The 15,264-nt window shown below is 52.9% G+C and overlaps 2 protein-coding genes across 5 annotated transcripts; one reads left to right on the forward strand and one right to left on the reverse strand.

Moving 5' to 3' along the window:
* The first annotated feature begins 124 nt into the window (after nucleotides 1-124).
* Nucleotides 125-7,063, forward strand: EXOSC5 (exosome component 5). The gene is made up of 6 exons (XM_045531623.1): nucleotides 125-362; nucleotides 2,488-2,601; nucleotides 3,126-3,247; nucleotides 4,462-4,602; nucleotides 5,657-5,746; nucleotides 6,580-7,063. Exons 1-6 carry the CDS (start codon nucleotides 215-217, stop codon nucleotides 6,670-6,672), a joined length of 708 nt encoding a protein of 235 aa, XP_045387579.1. The 5' UTR covers nucleotides 125-214; the 3' UTR covers nucleotides 6,673-7,063.
* A 1,307-nt stretch (nucleotides 7,064-8,370) lies between these two features.
* On the reverse strand, nucleotides 8,371-13,264 carry TMEM91 (transmembrane protein 91). Of its 4 annotated transcripts, none has more exons than XM_045531627.1 (5): nucleotides 13,087-13,264; nucleotides 11,816-12,054; nucleotides 9,184-9,339; nucleotides 8,853-8,892; nucleotides 8,486-8,579 (listed from the first exon to the last, which is right to left on the reverse strand). In XM_045531627.1, exons 2-5 carry the CDS (start codon nucleotides 12,023-12,025, stop codon nucleotides 8,569-8,571), a joined length of 417 nt encoding a protein of 138 aa, XP_045387583.1. In that variant the 5' UTR covers nucleotides 12,026-12,054; nucleotides 13,087-13,264; the 3' UTR covers nucleotides 8,486-8,568. The 4 variants fall into 4 exon arrangements, with proteins under 4 accessions (XP_045387581.1, XP_045387580.1, XP_045387583.1 ...); XM_045531626.1 differs by having other exon boundaries at nucleotides 8,490-8,579; nucleotides 8,817-8,892; XM_045531625.1 differs by lacking the exon at nucleotides 8,853-8,892 and having other exon boundaries at nucleotides 8,371-8,579.
* Nucleotides 13,265-15,264: the final 2,000 nt, after the last annotated feature.

Genomic DNA, 15,264 nt, shown 5'->3' on the forward strand with positions numbered 1-15,264 from the left:
CAAGGCCCGCCCCGTCTTCGCTGCTGTCCTATGGCTTTGCGGGGTTAGGAGGCGGGAGTGGGCGGAGCCAGATTGTTGATAAACGCTAGGCCACGTGCAGGAGCCGATTCAGACGACCCCTGGGCCTGCGCGTGCGCACTGCTTACTCTTCTTACGCGCAGGCGCGTGCTGCTGGGCGGAAGCGCAGTCGCGGCGGCACGCGGGCTCTGGAGCGATGGATGGGGCCCTGCGCACGGACGCCAAGAGCCGCGCTGAGACTGGAACGGAGTCTGGCCCTCGGGGCCCCGGCTGCAGCCTCCGGCATTTTGCATGCGAACAAAACCTGCTGTCTCGGCCAGATGGCTCTGCTTCTTTCATGCAAGGTAAGAACTTAACCCAGGTAAGTACTGTACGGGTCACGTTCACCCAGGTCGTGTTTGTTTCGGAGAGCGGCTACCGTACGGTGCAATGGAGTGCCTACCTCCCCGTGATACTAGCTGGTAAAAGTCCTGATGCAGAACTTCTTGTCCAGGTGGATAATACTAGATACGCTACGATATGCACATCTCTTCCTCCGGACTAGAAAGGAGAGGGTATCTCCACCCAGGTAATATCTTTCAGAATGAGATAGGGACAGAACTCCCCCACAAGATGATATTCCAGAATATGGAAAATTTCCTCAGCAGTATAAATATCTCCCTTGACTAGATTCTTTCTCCGCTTCCCGCACACACACCTTGGGTGCATACATCCCGAACTAATGCAAACCTGTCCACTTGCATAAATGCCCCTTAAACTGGCAGATCACCACCACCGGCTTCATTATTCCTTAGACTGTGACAGATCTTTTACCCTATTAAATATTCAGATTGAAGGTGATGTCCCCACCCTGGGTTAAGGAATATTTCCCCCACTCCCACCTTACCAACTGAGTAAATATTCCTTTGATTGGGATATACACCTCTCCGTATGATATGATCTCTCCCTAAGATTGGGGCAGGTCTCTCCTACTGGGCAAGTATCCCCTTCCCCTAGCTAAAGACCTCTCAAACTGGATTCAACTCCCTGACCCAGGTAAATACGCCTCTGGAGATAGGCGTGGAGATCACCCTCATAAGCATTAGTCCTATCACTCAGGCATTACCTTCAGAACCTGCTTTTGCACCTGTAGTCCCAGCTACTCAGAAGGCCAAGGTGGGAGGATAGCTTGAGCCTAGGAATTCCAAGTTATAGTTAGCAATGATCATGCCACTGCACTCCAGCCTGGGTGACAGAGCAAGACCCAGTCTCTTTAAAAAAAAAACAAAAACAAACCTGCTTTCATTTTTTTTTTTTTTTTTGAGACAGAGTCTCACTTTGTTACCCGGGCTAGAGTGAGTGCCGTGGCATCAGCCTAGCTCACAGCAACCTCAGACTCCTGGGCTTAAGCGATCCTACTGCCTCAGCCTCCCGAGTAGCTGGGACTACTGGCATGAGCCACCATGCCCGGCTAATTTTTTTGTATATATATTTTTAGTTGGCCAGATAATTTCTTTCTATTTACGGGGTCTCACTCTTGCTCAGGCTGGTCTCGAACTCCTGACCTCGAGCGATCCACCCGCCTCGGCCTCCCAGAGCTAGGATTACAGGCGTGAGCCACCGCGCCCGGCCACAAACCTGCTTTCATTGATTTTTTTTTTTTTTTTTTTTCATTCATTGAACGCACAAGTATTTGTGCTAAGTGCTGTTCTAGGCACTGAGGATACAGCAATAAACACAACCGATTAAAAACACCCTGCCCTAACAGAGTTTACATTCTAGTAGGGGAAACACAATAAACAAGATAACTAACTAAAACATGTAGTAAAATGCTATGGAGAAAAATATAGTTGAGAAGGGGAATAGGGTGTGCTGGAGAGGGTTGCAGTTTTAAATAGGATGGGTTGTTTTGTGCTGCCTTTGTTCCATTTATAAACACATATTTGGGTGAGTTTGGGGTCATGCTGTAAAATATATTTCTTACTGCAAGTTACAATCAAAAAAGTTTGGAAGCCACTGTTCTAGTGCAGTCTCCTTTGTATGCCCTGTGCCCCGATCATACCCACTCTGGGAAAATGAGCAGCAGGTGTCCAGATCGCTGCAGAATTTGGAGATGAGTGCCTGAGAGAAGAGAGCTGGGCTGGGGAAAGCTTTGGAAAGAGAAATTGAGGCCAGCTGCAATAGAGAGGATGGTTAGCTCTCAGGAAGAACTTACTAGTATCAGCTAAGATCTCTTGCACACTCAGCATGTGCCAGGTAGTGCTCTGTTTGGAGTGAGTTGTGTCCTTTAATCCCCACAAGAGGCCACAAGGGAGGTACTGTTGTTATCCCCATTTTATAGATGAGGAAGCACAGGCAAAGATGTTGAGTGAGTGCTCAGAGAATCACTGCTTTCACATGGCGGGGCTGCCACAGGGAGCCCTGGCCATCAGGCTCAGTGCCACACATTGGGCCCTAAAAGCAGTGAAGCTTCCCCTGCTATCTCCCCAGGTGATACCTCCGTCCTGGTGGGCGTGTATGGACCTGCCGAGGTGAAGGTCAGCAAGGAGATTTTCAACAAAGCCACACTCGAAGTGATCCTGAGGCCGAAGATCGGGCTGCCTGGTAATAACCCAGCTGAAATTCCGAGTGCCCAGTCTCCAGGGACCTCTCCTCAGCTCCTCCCTGCCCGCCGGCCCCAGTCTAGTCTCCCCTTAGCTGTTTCTGTCTTTCTCCAACTCTCTGCCCCTATGTGTCTGTTTATGTCCTTTTTCTCTAATTTCTCCCTCCCCCTTTCTCTCTTCCTTGCCTCCATCTCCCTTTCTTTCCATTAAGTTGTTTTCCTGCCATTTTACCCTCTGTCTCCCTCACTGCCCACTGACTGGGCCCACTGGAGTGGGAATGGGAGGGGCAGCAGCTCAGACATGGGAGCTCCCAGGTTCTCCCGCCGCTGGAGGTAACAGGTCAGGTGAGTGGCAGTCAGGCCCTGTCCCCTTCCCACTGGCGGGTATCTGTGCTGGTTCCTGCACCATCCCAGACTGAGACTACAGACCCTTTTTACAAAGTCCAGAGGGCTTGGGTGGGGTGTATTGAGGAAGGTGAGACAGATGGAAGGGAAGAGCCTGACAACCTCCCTCCAATTTCCCCAGGCGTAGCAGAGAAGAGCCGGGAGCAGTTGATCAGGAACACATGTGAGGCAGTGGTGCTGGGAGCATTGCACCCTCGAACCTCCATCACCGTGGTGCTGCAGGTCATCAGTGATGCTGGCTCCGTATCCTTTCCCCCAGGCCACCACCTCCAGGAAGTCTTCCAGAACTTCCCTGATCGCCTCTTTTCTGATGGCCACGTACACCTCCCCTGCTAGGCAGAAACCTCCAAGCGCTTGACAGGCACCAACTTGAAGAACAGCAAATGTAGCTTGAGTGCTTACTATTTGCCGGGCAGTGTTCTAAATTCCTTATGCATCTTAACTCATTTAATACAGCGCACGAAACAGGTGCCGTTATAATTCCAATGTAAGTGGCAGGTCCAAGACTTGGGCCCAAATCATCTAGTTTTAGAGCCCAAGGACCCTAGCAAATGAGATCTCTTATGTTCACATTTTGGGGGAGGAAACTGAGGCCTAGAGAGGGGAAGTGCCTTGTCCGGTGTCACATGGCTAGAGGGCAGCAGAGACGGGACTCAAGCCTAGGCCTGTCTGAGTCCAGGGACCTCTACTCTGCACCCTAGTGTGGATTTCAGGCTCTTAGTGCTGGGGGAGCCCTGAGCAGGCAGAGCAGTTGAGAGATTCAACCATGAAAAATCCCTGTGGCTTCAGTGAGTGAGCTTGAGGGTGAGGACCTGAATCGGACCTTTTAGAGAGGGAACTAAAACTCAGGGGAAGTGACAAAGGGTCAGCAGCAGGGCTGGAACTGATTGATCCTACAGCTGGGCCCTCATCTGCTCTGGTGGCCCTAGGGAAGAAAGACATGAGGAAACTGAGGCAGAGCCAGCTGACTCCAGACCTGAACTCTGCTTCCACTGTGCCAGGGCCACATGCCACCCTTGACTGCGAGCTCCCTGAGGGCAGCAGCAAGGACGGCTCTTCCATCCATCACCCTGCCAGCCCTGTCACCTGGCGGTGGTACCTGCTAGATTCCCAGGTTCTAGGCCTGGTTTGCCAGTGCCTCCCCCATGTGACCTTGAAAGGATTCTTCCCCCGTCTGTTTCCCTGCAGACACTTAGCTCCCACGTAACTGATGGGACTGAGACTCAGTCGAGTAAGTCACTTACTCAAGGTCACACAGTGGAGCAGTGGCAAAAGCCAGGTCTGGAACCCAGGGTTACTTGATTCCAGAACCACTTTTAACCACTCTGCCATACCGCCTTTCTGTGACTGATTAGTGATGCCTGCCGCAGGCATCAGCAGGGTGAAGGGCGGCACGGATGTGTTCTGCTGCCCAGCCCTACAGTAGAAACTTCTTAACCACTCCCCGTGGTGCCCAGCTCCTGGCCTGTTGCCTGAATGCTGCCTGCATGGCATTGGTGGATGCAGGGGTGCCCATGCGGGCTCTCTTCTGTGGAGTCACCTGCGCCCTGGACTCTGACGGGACCCTCGTGCTGGACCCCACAGCCAAGCAAGAAAAGGTAGGTGTGAAGCCCAGGGTGGCTGAAGCGGTGGCCAGATGGCTGCCCCTCTCTTCCTCCAGACCTTGCTTTTCTGCAGACAGCTGCTCGTGCCACTTCAGTCCCACATGGCAAGCTCTGCTGCCTGTCTTCATCAGGGTTCATTCGACTGCAAGTGCTGGAAACCCACCCCAAACGTGCATCAGCAGAAAGGGAGGAAGAGAAGAGTCTCCTCCCTGGCCCAGGTTCCTAGCGTCCTAGGGCTGTGGTTATTGTGAGTTATCTACCCAGTACTGTAATGGTCACTTCCAGTCAGGAAAACGGAAGCCACTTGGAGTATTTCAGATGGAGGGAATTGAATGCAGAGAATTGGTAACAACCGTGTTAGAAAAACTAGAGCAAAAAGAAAGGCAGAGTGGGTAACACCCAGAGATGGGAAGCCGCTGCCAGCCCTGGGCTGAACGTGTGCACCAGCTCCTGTATTGTGCTGTTGGAGATCTTGTCAGAGTTGGTTCTGGATGCATAAGACATCCTGCCTCTGCCCTGGCTGCTGAAGCCCAGAACCTACCCCACCTCCACGGCCGTTACGGCAACTGCCACAACCTTCAGCACCTGCCACTGTCATGATAAGGGCCAGGATGCTTTCTCTCTCTCCCCTTCCAGGATCACTGGTAGCACCTGCCTGGCAGAGGCGTCTGGGAAATAGAGCTTAGCAGCTTCCAGGCTCTGTGGGACAGACCGTGAGGGTGGGTGGGAAGCTAAGAGGCACCAGGAAGGTTACTGGCATTATGGCAGCCCTGTGGGACAGGAACACTGTGCTTGGAAAAGCCCCTGTCAGAACTACATGGTTAAAATGAGGATGGGGAGCAGGTCTACAAAGGGAAGGTGGAAAGCTACTTCCCAGGGAAGTGGTGACATAGACAGAAAAAGACTACAGTTGACAGGTGAGCACCTGGCTGTGACATAGGCAAGGGCTTGAGGCCAAGGGCCTGGAGTCCCCCCTGTGGGACCACCTGAGATTTTATCTGAGGGGAGTAATTTAGGGCCCCTACCACCTTCTACCCCTTGTCCCTAGGAGGCCCGGGCAGTCCTGACCTTTGCACTCGATAGTGTGGAACGGAAGCTGCTGATGTCCACCACCAAGGGGCTCTACTCTGATGCTGAGGTACCAGTGTGGGGATAGGGGTAAAAGCCAGAACCTTCCCTCCCAGCCTGACAGGTCTTGTTTTTATTTGGGATTTTTGTTTGTTTGTTTGTTTTTTAAACTCCTGGGCTCAAGCAATCCTCCTACCTCAGCCTCCCAGAGTGCTAGGATTATAGCACCTGGCAAGGTCTTGTTCCTGCTCTGCCCTGGACTCAGAGGTTTAAGGAGAGCCTCTTCCTTGCATCCTATCTGTAAAAAAGGGAGTTTTCAAACTTTGCAACCACAGAAACTTTTGTGGAAATTTTAAAGGGAAGACCAAGTTATGAGACGGGGTGGAGGGAAAGGAGCTCAGCTTGAGATGAGGAGGTGGGTGCGTGTGAAGGCCCCCAGAGCTGTGCTCAGAGTGGTAGCCACCTGGAATTCTCTAAGGAACAGAATTTAGAAACTATTCTCAGCCACATAGTCTCCAAGAGCATTTCCATCGTGGACCCCTATGAATCTAGGAATGTGTGGCAGTAAAGATTTGGGGGCAGAGGGCCCATGGCTCTAAAAGCCCAAGACTCCTCCAATTCCATAGCTTTTTCAAGGCTGCGGTCACTTCCAAGGGGCTGATGCCTGATCCCTGAAGTCCTCGTCCTCTTTTTTCTCCTGTTCCTCTAAGATCATGAAGTGGGAAAGAAGGAATGCACTAGAAATAATCCCCTTACCACCTGCCTCACTGTGGGAGGTGGTAGGTTTGGGGGCGAAGGGGGGTCAGGGGTGCTTGGGGGAACCTCATGGGTCAGCCAGGCTGTGTGGGGGTGCAGGGCGCAGCCCCCAGCACTGACCAATCTCCTCCCCCTCCCCTCCCCCAGCTCCAGCAGTGCCTGGCTGCCGCCCAGGCTGCCTCGCAACACGTCTTCCGCTTCTACCGGGAATCGCTACAGAGGCGTTACTCCAAGAGCTGAGGCAAGCCGGGGCAGGGAGCCCCTCCTGCTGCCACTACCCACTACCGCCAGCCTAAAGCAAACCTGCGGCGCAGCCTTGCCTCTCCCCGTGCACCGGTGTGGGCTTGCTGTGATGGGCCTGCGGTTCTGCAGCTGCCCAGGGTCTGGTGGGGGAGGATAGAGCTCCGGCCCCTGACAGCTCCGGGGCCTGGGAGCATAGACCTCCCCAACAGGGACAACATTGAAAGGAACTCACATTTATTGGATGGATTAGTAAATTCATTCATTCTAACAAATGTGTGTGGAGCACCTATTGCATACAGGCCCTGCTAGGTGCTGAGAAACTGGCAGTGAACAAGACAGACCCAGATCCATGTTTGAGGAGCAGTGGGGTAAATAAAATAAAAAAGCAGGGCACAGGAGTCCGGAAGAGTTCATTTGGAGAGGGCAAACCCAGTACATTAGCCAGGGACACCTTCGTAGGAAGGGGCACGTAGGGGGCAGGTGCCTGGAGGGAGCCAGCCCTTGGATGAGGTGGGGCAGGGGCAAGGGACGGGATGTCACACCACACAGGTAGGGCCTGGTAGGCCCTGCGAGGAATCTGGCTCTGACCATTCCTTTCCCACCCAACAGCCCTGCGAGGTGGGGCTGTTATTGTAGTCCCCATTTTAACGTGAGGAAATGAGTTCAGAAGCTAGTTCACTGCCTGAGGTCACCAGCTTGTCTGCAGTGGAGCAAGGGTCCCACTTGAGGGGTCCAGCCCCGGAGCCCCTACCGTTGAGACCACACTCAGGGAAGCACCAGCACCCAGGACGCTCTGGACCCTGCCTGGAAACACAGTTGAGGCTCCTTGTTGGTGAAGAGTCTAGTGGTAGCGCCCCCTAGGGGCGTTTGGAAATATGGGGGTGTGTTTAGTTGTTATTTGACTGTTCCCCTCACCCCACCCCCAGGATATTTAGTGGGCAGGAGCCAAGGACGTGTGAGCTTCCTGCAGAGAATAGCTGTCCTACAGCCTGGCCATACCGTTGTGAGTCCAGCAGGCCAGCGATCTCTGGGGGTCTTCGCGTCTGCCAGGTCCCCTGCCCGGCTGCATGCTAGCAAGCACTTCCTATGTGTCTCTCCCCAAGTGCTAGCGCTTCAATGTTTCCTTGAGGATCTTTCCCTCCCGATCTCAGGCCATTTGGGTTACCCTCAACCCCAGGCAGGGCTGATGAGAGCCTACCTGGGAAAGGATTTACACTTTCTGAGGGTACTTAAGCTGCTTGAGCTCCTGGAGCCATATTTTTCCCCAAGAAGGGGGAACTGGCACAGAATGAAACCAACAGGGGAAAAGAGGACCAAGAGACAGAGAGAGCAAACTTAATCTCATTTGAGCCCGCGTCCAGATCTACCTGTTTTCTTTTCTTTTGCTTAAAGCAGTTGATTGAGTTTCTCCCACTTGCTGTCAGAAGAGCTCAGAGGCAGACAGCAAACGGCGATTACGTGTGTGATGACTGCGTCCTCCCCACAGCCCCAGGTGTGGAGAAAATCAGCTCCATTTCGCAGATGAGAAAAAGTGAGGCTCAAAGAGAAGTTTGGAAACCCTCGGCCCTCTTCTCGAGCTCAGGTCTCGGAGCACTCTAGGGATGGCCTCCACAGGCTGTCACCCGGGCCAGTCCCTTCCTGGTCTCAGGTACCCCCAACCCCTCCCACCTTCCCCCACACACGGACAGACTCCGGTTGGGCTGCAAGGGTGTCTGGTGTTTAATCTCGCGTTGCTGCCGCCAGGTGAGCGGTCAGGAAGGGAAGGGGGTTGTCCGGCTCGCTCCCGTTTCCGGATGCTGCTCCCGCCCCGTCCGCCGGGATCCTCCACACTCTGCCCACAGATGCGCTTGGCTGCCCGGCTCCGGGTTCACAGGGGGGGCCGCAGGGCCACAGCTAGGGCGGGTCTCGGGAGGCAAGGTAGGCAGCCAGGGTCACCAGAGCAGCCGCGTACGTGCACACGCCCAGCCCGACGGCGAGGACCCCCAGCAGGAAAGCGCGGCGGGAGGCGGCCCCTGCCCCCTGGACATCCCCCTTGGCCCAAGCCTTGTTGGTCTGTAGAGGCAGTGGGCAGCAGTGACCCAGGCATCCCTTCATCCCCACCCCGCTTCCTGCAGCCCCTGATGCCCCCCCACCCAACATACCCATTCATTCATATGTTCCCAAAACAGAGCACCTACTATGTGTCAGGCACAGCTGGGCGCTGGGGACGCTGGGTGACTAATAGAAACATACCTAGATTATTACGTGCCGCTGTTCTAACTCATTGAGTCTCACAATGACCCCCTGAGGTAGGAATTATCCTCATTTGTAAAATGGGGCACAGAGAAGTGAAGTGACTTGTCTAGAATCTTCCAGATAGCGGCAGACTCCTTCAGGTTCTTCACTACCACTCCAGCCTGCCTTCTATCTTGCCCCCACCCCCCATCCCCCCTCAGGTGTTGCTCCTCTTGTTTCCGTGGCGCATTCTGCTCTTTTATACCCAGTCCCCTCCCAGTCCCACACACTGACCTTCTGGGCCAGACAGAAGGCAGCGATGCCCACGGGCCAGAAACAGCACAGCATGGAGAAGACAGCCAGTCCAAGGTGGTCGTGGGGTAGGAGAGGGGAGAGGTGGCCACCCCCATCCCAGTCCGAGTCACTGTCACTGTCACTGGATGACATGTCCTACGGGCAGGAGAGGGCTTGGGTGGGCATCTCCACCCACCTCCCCTACCCCACTGCTCCCCTCCCCATAGCCCCCAGAGACACAAAGAGAAAAATGTTCAGAGATGGGCTTTCGACCTTCTATATCCAGGAGCCCCTGGAGGAGAAGCTGTGGACGCTGTCTCCAGAGAAGAGCCCCAGCCACACCCAAAGTTTTGAGTTCATTTGCAAGGCCCAATCATGGCCATTGCAACTGCTTATAATCTCTAAATCAAAAGCCCCTGAAGTGGAGACAGATGACATCAGGAACAGGAACCTGCAAAAAGAGGGGAGATTATAAAATGCTTCAGTGGCCTAAATGATTAGGACAAATGTGCCTGCTGAAAACTACAGATTCTAGATTTAAGAATATTTATAAGGGGAGAGGTCTGCTGCCCCCCCTGGTGGAGGCTGAATGTCGCTCTTCACCTTTTAAAAAGTGTGTGTGTGTGTGTGTGTGTGTGTGTGTGTGTGTGTGTGTGTGTGTGTGTGTGTGTGTGTGTGTGTGTGTGTGTGTGTGTGTGTAAAATCTTAAACGTAGCAAATAGCTCACAAGATTTTAAAAAATTATTGTAAGGACAAAATGGAAGTGAAAATCAAGATTACCAGGCTGCCCCCCCTGGTGGAGGCTGAATGTCGCTCTTCACCTTTTAAAAAGTGTGTGTGTGTGTGTGTGTGTGTGTGTGTGTGTGTGTGTGTGTGTGTGTGTGTGTAAAATCTTAAACGTAGCAAATAGCTCACAAGATTTTAAAAAATTATTGTAAGGACAAAATGGAAGTGAAAATCAAGATTACCAGGCTGGAGTACAGTGATGGAGATCATAATCCTCTGCCTGGGCTTCCCACCATGCTGGGCTTACAGATTCCCAGAAAATGTCCATGCAAACCTTGAATAAGATTGCAAACGATCTCTAACTAGTAGTGCCCCCTGGCACCTGACAGAAGCAAACCAAATCCTCTCTGCAGGAAGGTACGTACCTTCATTCTAGGCTTCAAAATAATTTTTCCTAAAAATAATTTTTCAAATACAATGACCACAGCATACTGGTTGAAGATAACCAGGCACACAAGGAACCATGAAGGTGAACTGGCACAAATGGTAAGACCCTCAAAGTCTTTAGATGCTATAATTGCCAGAGACAATGTCAAAGTGATTGGCACTATGTATGATAGATTGTGTTTTCCAATAAAGGCCACAATGTAATCTCTTTAGTGCCACACCCTTTTCTTACAGTGTGACTTTGATATTCCTCCCATCAAGGGATGAGGTCTGTGTCCCCTCCCCTTGAATCTGGGCAGGACTGGTGACTCACTTGCAATTAATAGAATGTGGTGGAAGTAACAGTACACGACTTCCAAAGCTAAGACAAAAGGTGAGGCAGCTTCTGCTTTGCTGAAACATCCCTGGTGGAGGCACAAGTGTAGTGTGACTGCCCTGAAGCCATCGTGCTGCGAGAAATCACAAACCACCACAGGAAGAGACCACAGAGAGAGCACATGGAGACAGAGACATGCCCAGCCAGCCCCTGACCGTTCCAGCTCCAGCCACTGGCTGGCTGCAACCTCACGAAGGACCCTGAGGGCAGAACCACTGAAATAGGTCTTTCCCATATTCCAGACCCACGGAAACCATGAGAGTTAATTATTGTTGTTTTTTTTTTTTTTTTTTGAGACAGTCTCGCTTTGTTGCCCAGGCTAGAATGAGTGCCGTGGCATCAGCCTAGCTCACAGCAACCTCAGACTCCTTGGCTTAAACGATCCTCCTGCCTCAGCCTCCCGAGTAGTTGGGACTACAGGCATGTGCCACTATGCCCGGCTAATTCTGTCCATATAATTTCTTTCTATTTTTAGTAGAGACGGGGTCTCGCTCTTGCTGAGGCTGGTCTCGAACTCCTGAGCTCGAGCGATCCACCCGCCTCAGCCTCCCAGAGTGCTAGGATTACAGGCGTGAGCCACCGCGCCCGGCCTAATTATTGTTGTTTTAAACTACGAAGTCTTGGGGTGATGTTTTATACAACAGTAGAAATGAAAGATAAGTTTGACAATGTGTACAAGGAATAATAAATTATAACAAGTTTGACTGGCTTTAAAAATAAATAAATTATCAAAAGTGATATTAACTGGGAAAAAAAGAGCAGGGTAGGCAGAGGCCAGAGGTGCACTGCCTCTGGAGACAGGCAGATGGAGCATGGAGGGGTCAGAGACCAGAGAGGAGACACAGCCAGAGGCTGAGAACAAAGATGAGAGAGAAATCTGGAGAGAAAAGGTAAAGAAATCAGGGAAGACAGAGAACAGGAAGAACCATCACTGGAAATCCCAGAAGCCCACACACAGTGGGGAAGTGAGGCTCCAGGCATAAAGCAGATGCCTCCAGCTGTCAGCCTGCCAGATGTTGGCCATAGCTGAGTTCACCCCGCCAGCTCCCACCCCTGGCTTCCACTAAGACCTCCAGTTCCTACCTCAACATCAGGAGGCACTGGCTCCCCCAGGCCAGCGCTCACGGAGGGAAGAGGGGGCAGTAGGAACTGCCAACCCCTCAGGGACTCCACAAAGGCTGTCTCTCTTAAGAGAGGCCCCAGCTCAGGCTGGCCAGGCTTCTGGGCAGGGGGCTCACAGCCTGTGCCTGCCAACAGAGGCTGCTGGAGCTCACGAAGACTAGGGCTGTCCATGGCTGGGGGGAGACTCCAGGAGGGGTTTCCTGGGGGTAGGAGGAAGAAAAAGATAAGTTATAAAAGTTTCACTTCATCCATCCCTGGACCCCTGACTTTGGAGAAGCTAAGGCAGAGACTAGTTAGTTCAATGACCCTCAGATCCATTTTACAGATAGGGAAACTGAGGCCCAGACAGTAAAAGAGGTTGGTTGGCCCAAGTTACAAAAGGAACTCATGGGTGGGGACATTCAATTCCGGGCTTCTCTCTCAGGCAAATGCCACATACCTGTTGCACATTTATTCCAAACCATGCCTTTCACACTGCCCCAACCCCCTCCCCCAACCCATCCCAGGTGCACATCCCTTAACTACCCATCCAGGCCACACACCCCTCCCAGGTACTCATCCATCTCCTCCCCCTAGTGCTGCCTGGAACTTCACCCTAATCCACACTCTCCCTCCCTTCCCCCCTCACCTGCACCCCAAGTCCCCTGCCATACTGCCCCATCCAGGCAATCCCAACCCCCACCTCCGCACATAAATCTACCAAAGGACTCCTTGTATACTTGCCCCAAACAACATCAGCTCCCAGAAAACACACCTCTCAGGCCTGCATCCTTCTTACACATTTATCCCAAGTGACTCCTTGCGCACTCCTAATCCCCAGAGTATCAGAAACCCCCCCCCCACACACACACACACCACCGTCCCCTGTCCCCATCACTTCCCTCACACACCTGCCCCAAACACTCATCCGGGTCCACGCACCTCTCCCCTACTCCACCCACACCCATCAGTTCTCCAAACACGTCCTGGTTTACGCGAATCCTCCTTTGCATACCTCGCCCCATTAGACCCTCAACCCCAGCACACACATACACGTCCACATTCAACACAACCAGAAGGAATATTCTCCTCGCCCTACGATCCCCCCCAGAGGCCTTCCAGCCTCCTGCTCGCTCACTTCAAACCCTGACTTTGCCAATTTCCCAGCCAAAGGTTAGCCTCCTCCTCCCCCCCAGCGCCAGGACAGGGGGAGGGGCAGTGGCCCCCCACCCCCACCCCCGCCCCTCACTCACCGCCCACGGTCTCAGGCCCGGACCTCTGGGGCCCCTGCACGGACACCCGCCCAGACCCCGCAGCCAGCCGGGTGGGCAAACTCGGCGAGCCCGGCGTTGCACGGCGGGGCCGGGTGACGCGCAGCCTGAGCGCGGGGCTCCTCTCGGGTCTCGGCGCCCCGGGCCCGCTGCGCGCGGGGGCGGGGATGGGGCGGGGCGACGGCCTCCCAGGCTCCGCCCCCCGGCGATGGCCGGAGACTGGGCCTTGAAGGCCGACGTCAGCGACCCGCCGCGTGTCTCTGCCACCTGCGTGGGGAGGGAGAGCAGGCGGAGGACCCAGAGGACAGCAGCCCCTCACCCCCGAGCCCAGGCCCAAGCGCTGCCAACGGCAGGAGGGAGCGCCCCGAATTCTCCAGGGCCTTCCCGGCTTGGCCCCGCCTCCCTCCCCCGTCCGCCATTGTCCAATAATACCCAATAATAATAATAACAGCAACGACAGTCAACTGCAAGCCCTGTTTTAAGTGCTTCACATGTATGCTTACACATTTATTCCTCAGAACAACCCTAAGAGGCACTATCATTCATTGTTCTGTTGCACGCAGGAGGAAACAGGCAAACAGAGGTGTTTGCCTAAGAGCACACCATGGGTCTACTGAGTGCAGACTACGCACTGGCCCTGTGTTAAACCCTTTACACGCATCGTCGCATTCATTCCTTTCAGTAGTTCTGTTTATGTTCCTAGTTTGCAAAAAAAAAAGAAACTGAGGCTCAGAGATGTATGCTCACTTGGCCGAGGTGTACAACTGGTACTAGGCCCAGCAGATTGTCACCCAGAGCTGTGTTCTTTGCTGACCCAGTGGGAGGGGAGGAAGCAGATGGGGCTTCTAGGGCCGAAGAGTGCGGCCCAGGATGGGGTGATGCACTGATTAGCAGGTGGTATGGTGGTGTTCACAAGTTAATGTTTGGATCCACACAGACTTGGTTTCCTTTCCAGACTCTTTAAAGCACTGGCTGTGTGGCCTCCGAACAATGGCTTCGCCTCTCTGAACCCCAATTTCTTCATCCATAAAATAGGCATAATACTCCTTGCCTCTTAGATGTGATAACATACATAAAGTACTTAGATTTGGCACAATAACAAATGTCCAGCATTCACCCAAACCCTGGCAGAGTAAGTGCTCTGAACATGTTTGACAGTGTTTATTAATACTATTATATAAATCCATACTCATCAGGCTGATTAGAGAACTCTCCTCGCTCTGCAAGCCTCCGCCTCCTTCAGCAAGTCTTGCATTGGCCTCCCCTTCCCAGAAGCCCTCCATCTCACCAGACTGGAGGATTCCCCAGCCTGATGTGGGGCCACCAGAGTTCTCTCGCTCCAGGGCTCCAGGGCTCCATGCCAAGAGTCCAGACGCTGGAGCTGGCATCAGCCCCACTCCTGGGGAGAACAGATGGCGTCTGCAAGTGCACTTGGCTCAGCCAGAGTTTCTGGCAGACGACAGAGACAGGGAGACCCATGGAAGAGAGGGAGAGGAGGCAGGATTGTTTTACCCGGGAGGATTACCCTGTTACTATCTCTTTAACCTTGCTCTAGTTGTTTTCTCACATTTCCATGAAACATATACTTCTTTTGTTCCTAGTTTGCATCTTCCCACATCAGTGTCCACTCCACAAGGGCTAGGATTTGATCTCTTTTGTTCACTGCTTTGCCTCAGGGCCTAAAACAGTGCCTGGCACAAAGAGGGCCTTCCTTACATATTTGTGAGATGAGGGCATGAATTCCCACCAGCCTCACTTTTTTATCAAATCACTGAACTCTCCGGGTCCCATCGTCCCCCTAGGCTACCCTAGAGATTAATTCACTTCCAGGTGGAGCTCTTTGGCGACAGAGCGAGATTTTTGTCTCCAAAAAAAAAAAAATTTTTTTTAATTGTAAAATACAGATAACATTTACCATCTTAACCTTTTTTTCTGAGACAGAGTCTCGCTCTGTTGTCCGAGCTATAGAGTGCTGTGGCGTCAGTGTAGCTCACAACAACCTCAAACTCCTGGGCTCAAGCGATCCTCCTGCCTCACCCTCCACAGTAGCTGGGACTACAGGCGTGGGCCACCACGACCAGGTAATTTTTTCTATTTTTAGTTGTCCAGCTATTTTTTTTTTCTATTTTCAGTAGAGACGGGGTTCTTGCTCTTGCTCAG

This window comes from Lemur catta, chromosome 19 (assembly GCF_020740605.2).
Source record: "Lemur catta isolate mLemCat1 chromosome 19, mLemCat1.pri, whole genome shotgun sequence".
NCBI lineage: Eukaryota > Metazoa > Chordata > Mammalia > Primates > Lemuridae > Lemur > Lemur catta.